The sequence below is a fragment of the Macrobrachium nipponense genome, chromosome 17, assembly GCF_015104395.2.
Source record: "Macrobrachium nipponense isolate FS-2020 chromosome 17, ASM1510439v2, whole genome shotgun sequence".
In the NCBI taxonomy this organism is placed as follows: Eukaryota; Metazoa; Arthropoda; class Malacostraca; order Decapoda; family Palaemonidae; genus Macrobrachium; species Macrobrachium nipponense.
Window position 1 is genome coordinate 59,182,779 of NC_087210.1, and position 6,733 is coordinate 59,189,511.

General features: G+C 39.0%; 1 protein-coding gene across 6 annotated transcripts in view; it reads right to left on the reverse strand.

Moving 5' to 3' along the window:
- Window positions 1-6,733, reverse strand: part of LOC135196277 (heat shock factor protein-like) — a 340,110-nt gene that overhangs the window by 305,169 nt on the left and 28,208 nt on the right. For all 6 annotated transcript variants that reach the window (XM_064222984.1, XM_064222983.1, XM_064222982.1 and 3 more), the window contains exon 2: window positions 5,617-5,740. In XM_064222984.1, coding sequence (XP_064079054.1) covers window positions 5,617-5,740 — 124 coding nt within the window. The remainder of the gene's footprint in view (window positions 1-5,616; window positions 5,741-6,733) is intronic.

Here is a 6,733-nt window from a genome sequence, read left to right on the forward strand (position 1 = left end):
TAAATCAAAACGTTCCCCAAAAGAATACAGACAAGCTTGTCAATATCAAGTCCCTGGATAAATATGTTCCTCGCAGTTCATACTTTAAGCCCACTTGTCACTTCATGCAACCAGAAGGGATATTCTAATACCCATCTTTCCTGCTGGTACTAGAGATCTTGAAGCACTTGTCTATAATGTCAGGTTCTCAATGACAGTGCCACAGGGCTCATGCATCTCTTCTGGCTCCCTGCTAACAAACTCTAAGACGTCTACGGCCAAAAGATTCTCAAGTCACTTGTCAAAAACCGAGCATGCCGAGTTTGATAACGAATCAACAAAAACAAGAGGAATTCCCAGCTCTCTGTGAGGTAGATAATATAAATTTTCATAATAAAATTGATATTTTGGATATTTACATACTGTTATAGTTATAGCTTTTATCGCCTTCCCTATCAGTGGCGAGATATAAGCTTTAACAGTATTAAGATTCATCCCAAATAAAATACACTTGGTTGTGCAACCCATCAACATGCTATGATGAGGCTCGGGCTAGCAGAACCAGTCCTGAGAGATCTTGATTCAAAGTCTCTCCAAAGGGTTCCTTAGTGTCCGACTTAGGCAGCAAAATCACATTCCACTTAGGAGGCTCAAGCTAACTATGTGGGCAAGACTGTTTATGGCTCATGTGAGCAGGAACAACTCTGAGGAAGAGAGGTTCAAGCCCTTCTGTCAGAAGGCCTGGCTCAAAGGAAAACTATTAACAGGCTTCACAGCAGGACTTTGAAGAGCTTGTCTCAACAAAGGTGGATGAGTAAGTTTGTAATCTACTGCAGAGTAGCATTAACTGGAGAGAGACCTCATCAAAGAAATCAGTTGAAGTACATGGGAGTTGAGGTGACCTATCATGTGTGCTATAAGAATAAGCCAAAGGGAATTACTGGATGCCTTACCCAGAGAATTAGTAGATCAGGATAATATTTGGCATGGGCCAAACAAGCATTGACAAGGTTACCTAAGACCATGTGCCAAATCTTATTGGATTTTTTGGCAAATCAAACTGACAGGAGGAAAGGCAGAGATATCCATATGCTCCAGAGACGGCTGAAAAGCTTTTCCAAGACAGCCAAGGACTTGGACTGGGAAAGCAGAACACCTGAGTTTCCTGTAGCCATGTGGTCCACAAATAAGTCACTAGACTTCAAAAAAATTTTAATAGCTTTTCCCCACAAAAGAAATTAGGGACCAATCTGTCCTGATCAACAGTTCCCGGTGGATGAGCTGGTCTGCCAAAGCATTTCTTCCTGATAGTGTACCTGGCTGACAGTTCAATGGTGTAGCAAACTACTCACTCATGCTACTGACAAACATTCACACTCACACATGTGCACATTGGGAGTCTTGGACAATCTAGGAAAAACCTGAGTTTGTGAACCTTTTCCTGTGCACACACAAACAAGATATCATGTAAGAGTTCTGGGGAGACATGACAAGACTTAAGGGTTTGTTCATTTACATACATACATGTAGATTGATGTGAGACCCACTGATATCCTACATCAGTGACCTGTTTCACATTAACCTTTAAGGGGGCTGGCCGGTACCCTTATATATGGGGGTATAGGGCACAAAATGCAGTCATGAAAAAATTCATGGAGCTTCGTATGGCAATGGAGAATGTGTAAACAAAATATTTCGTCAAAATTCCTCTTGCTTTTGTAGTTACAGGGCAATTACTAAATGTAACTCAATAAGCCAAAAACATTGATCCGTACAAGAAAATGCAATATTTCTTCTGTTATCTTGAATTTTGGTAATTATTGTCAAAGAAATTGTGAGCAATTGCATCTTTACAGATTCCATGAGTCACAGGAGGGAAGGTTCTCAGCTTACTTCCCTTCAGTGTGAGGAGAAACATGACGCTGGTTACACATTTGAGTTTCACCTCTGACATTCGCTTGCTTTTACATCTGTCTATCTTTGTTTCGGCAAGAATTTCATCATGCCAAAGAGGAAAAGACAAGCAAAACATCTCGCTAACATACAGACAAAGAAAATTAGCTCTAATATGAGTACAGAATATCATAATATCTCTTGATATTAGCACAGTTAGTGAAGAGAGAGGGAGGGGTGCGTAGTAAGGAACGGCCCCCTTCTTGCCTGACGTACACGCCGCGCAGTGCCCCAGGCTACAGTCTTTGAGAAAAGGGATCTTCACTTATGATAAATAACATAGTTTTGGTTTATTAAAACCCAAAAAGGAATATGAAGTTCATAATAATGATTTATTAACACTGTCTTTGTAAAAAGAGAGTACAGGTGCGAGTTTCACCTCAGACATTCTCTTGCTTTTACATTCTTTATCGAAAAGAATTTCATCATGTCAAAGAGGAAAAGACAAGAAAAACATCTCGCTAACATACAGAAGAAGAAAATTCGCTCTAATAAGCAGAGAGAGAGAGAGAGAGAGAGAGAGAGAGAGAGGAGAGAGAGAGAGAGAGAGAGAGAGAGAGAGAGAGAGGAGAGAGGGAATGATTCAGTGACCCCAAAGATAACCTGAAAACTTGGACGACTATTACAGTGTAAAAATCATTGCATAGGAAGGAGTGCCCCGTCTTGCCTGACGTAGTGCCCCAAGCTACGATCTATGAGCAAAGGGATTTTCATTTATGATTAAATTATGATACATAACATATTTTTTATTTATCAATACCCAAAAAGAAATATGAAGTTCATAATAATCATTATTTATTAACACTGCCTTTGTAAAAATACAAAGAAAAACTTTGAACGCCCGTATCTCAAAACTATACTTATTGACCTTCAAATTCTATCTTCTCCCTTAGGCCTTCAAATTCTATCTTCTCCCTTAGTTTTAAAGCTATAGCATTGAAATTTGGTATATAACTTAGAAAGAGATTATAGGACAATCAAATGAAGACTTTTTTCCAATTTTTGTTTCTTTTTTTTTCTGAGATTTTTTTCCTGATTTATAGGGTATATTTTTTAACATAATGAAAAAATTCATATCTGGCAAAAAAATTACTTAGAAAAAAACTCTTCACTTGATTGGAGGTCTACATCGGGTCTATATATGGTAGTAATCCCAGGTCTTAATATTAAATATCAAGGGAGGAGATAGAATTTGAAAAATGGTTATTTTCGGGATAAATCGCCCTGGCATCACAAAATTGAAGGTCACAGGCAAAAATCATATGCGGTTTGGAGATGTCCCAAGTCATCTTATTAAGTGGTATGAATGTCAAAGTGGTATGAATGTCAAAGTCCTGTCCTTGAAAAATGGCATTAGCCGGCCAGCCCCCTTAATGTACACATGATCCACAAATTGTACTCTTGCCAAGCAAGGGAGAAGCAACTCTTATCTATATGCCTTAGCAGGGGTACAAACATAAAAGAGTTTAAGACAGCCATGTTTTGAAAGTAAACTTGGAGACACTGGTTCACAGGTAAACTCTGAGAACTCTGTCAACCCAACCTATGTCAGACATCCTACTACAAGTCAGTGAAGAAGAAGGAAGGCACTCAGTCTCAAAGAATCTCTCATGAGAGGGCTTCCAAGACCTGCTCCTCTTCTCCTTCCCATTTAAGAAAGAAGAGGCAAAAGGAAACAAGGAAGACAAAGAAGCGGAAGAAGAGAAGGAAAATGCAGGCTTGCATTTCTTCACCTTACTCCTTCAACAAGCCTTAACCTCTTTGGCTACAGTAGAAGACAGGTTGAAGCAGAAAGCAGCAATGGACTGTTCTGCATACCTAGGTTGAAGTATAAAGATGGAAGAGTCTGGGACAGGTTTTGTGTTTTATAAGTACAAAAGGGCAACACTGGTGTTCATGAGATGTTCAGAGAACTCTATGTCAACCCTACTTATGGCAGACATCCTACTAATAGGTGAATGAATACTGTCACCAATCCCAAGAAAAGGAAGGAGTTAACTCAAAGTCCAATGTAACTTCTTGGGACGGCTTCCTAGAACTCTTATTACAGATGGAAGAAGAAGCAGAGAGACGAGATCAAGGATGATGAACTTGACAGCAAAGAGGAGGAGGTCAAAGAATAACATATGCATTTGTTTTTCTTTATCTTACTCTGCCCACGAATCTTAATATCCTCAGTTACAGTAGATGATGTGACAAAGCAGGTGTCAGCAGCAGACTCTTCTGCACACCTAGGGACAAGTACGAACACAGAAGAGTCTGACACAAGTTCTCGTGTTTCAGAAATAAATATGGAGACACTACAGCAGACTTCCAACCAAAAAGGAAGGAGCTCATCTGAAGTTCTATAAGACTTCTTGTGAGATGGCTCCTGAGAATTCCCCATCTTCTCATAGAAGGAAGAAGACGCATGAAACAAGAAGAGCAAGCGCTTAACAAGGGAGAGGAGGAGGAGAAGATGATGATACACCTTTACATTTATTCACTCAACTCCACCAATGAGTCTCACTCTTCTTGGCTACATAGGGAAGACATGTCACTGCAAGGAGTAGCAACAGACCCTTCTCTGCATACCTAGGAACAGGGTTCAACCCTATCTAAAGCAGTCAGGTGGACGAAGGCCATTACCAACCCACCCAAGGATGCTGTTCACTCAGAACTTCTGAGAAGGGTATTGAGACCTCTTCTTCTTCCCATGGAAGGAAGGACAGGTAGAAGACAGAGGAAGAGAAGAGCTCAATGACAAAGAGAAATGAGAAGACAAAATCTAACATTTCTTCACCTTACTTCATCTACAATTTTTGCACTCCAAAGGAAGCAGCATCAGAGGGGTACAGCCTGTACTCAATATCGCAGGGTTATCCATACAAGCTGACACAATCACTACAGGAGGCTCTACACCACTGAGTACCTGAGCAAAACAGCAACTAAATATAGGGCATTTGGATTAACAAGCATAAACTACTGTCATACTCCTGCAAAGCCACAGACAAAGCATTAGTAGGAAGTGGCAAACCTCAAGCACAAACAAATTTCTCACTTGGGGAGAGTTTGGTGCAAAACTGGGTTGGCACCATTGGAAAATGCTGGCTAGGTGACTACCCTTCAAACATAACCCTAGAGAGAGAGAGAGAGAGAGAGAGAGAGAGAGAGAGAGAGAGAGAGAGAGAGAGAGAGAGAGAGAGAGCAGCGTAATCCACTTAAAAGAGCAGCTGAAAAAAGAAGTCCTTGATAACAGTAGGTGAATTGGGTCGCCAACCCACCTACTACTAGTTAGCTATGTTATTACCAAGTTTTAGCAACCAATTCTGCCTCTCAGTGAGGAATACTCCCACATACAGGATAATGGTTTGTATCCCTATAAAAACAAACATGTATTAAATTCCAGGTTAATATTTGTATAAGGTCTTCCAAATTACAAAAAATATCCTACTGAACTATCAACCTTTAGAGTAAAATAAATATAATTTACAAAAATAAAACAAAAATATTTTTTATTTTATGTCTGCATATATCTACCGCTAGATTACAAGAGGCAAAGCAAAAATTAATGACAGAAATTGCTAAATTCAATAAACAACTACATAAAGTATTATGAATAATTTGATTAAGATAACAGAAACCTATAACACATTGAAAATTCCTACACTACAGTTATCGTTCATTTATTTCTCAATTTGGTACCTTTCGTCTGATGTTTTCTATGAGTTCTTCCCGGCCTTGTTGGAAAGCAGGATGAGCAAACTCCATTTCATCTTTCTCCAAGCGTAACCCTCCTGAGTCCGCAGACGCTACTTTATGAAAGCCATCTACCATGAAAGAAAAGATTCCAAATTGGAATTTCAGTACAATAGTAAAATCTTACACTAACAGATCCTGCTACCAGTCAGTCCATAAACTTCTTCCTATTAACAAGGCTCACAGACATGAATGAGTTTGGTTTAGTAGCGGGATACAACGGAAGTAAATGACAATTGGCAGAACATTATTCAAAGGAGGGAAATGTGGGTCTACTTCATACTGTGTGAAAAATGAAGGATATGTAGTCAAGGCATAACTAATCCATGCACCTGTGTCACTGATCTAAATCTATATTAATATCACTTTCATCATCAAATATCCAGTAGTACATACATCTTATGTTACCATGATAAGAATATTTACAGACTTGGAAGCCTAATTTTCTTGTTCATTTTTTTAATAATATCAACATAAACCTTAAGTTTCATTTGCTACTAGTAAAGCAAAATGACATTTTTATGATATAATTAAGTTTTATATATTCTTACCCGGTACATAATTACTTAACCAAGAGTTTCTACTTGACGGTAGCTTAATTGTCTGAATTGCGCTAGCAACAGCCTTTTCTTTATGTAGGTAACAGACCCCACCCACTTTTGGGGTAAAAGAGGAACAACTCAACCAAGAACTCAATTAGTTTTATGTTCTAGAGTCCATAATAGGGGAGGAGGATGGGCTCTGTTTGTAATTACTTTATCACCATTCAATGATTAAAAACGTCATTTTTATATAAGTAACTTACCCAGTAATTACTTAGCTGAATCCATATTGGGGGAGGAGGGGTTCATGGACAATAATACCTCAAAACATTAAAATCCTTAAATGAAATGAGAGCTAGCATTGGTAAAATGCTTGTTGTTCCTTACCTGGTGAGAGAGCTGCTACAGGTAGGTACTGCCTGGCACTGTAGCGGTATAGCCAAGATCACATCTACTGAATTAGGTACCTAGCATTGAAGGAGTATTCCGATCACTTGAAGTAATAACAAAAGCCTTGCAAC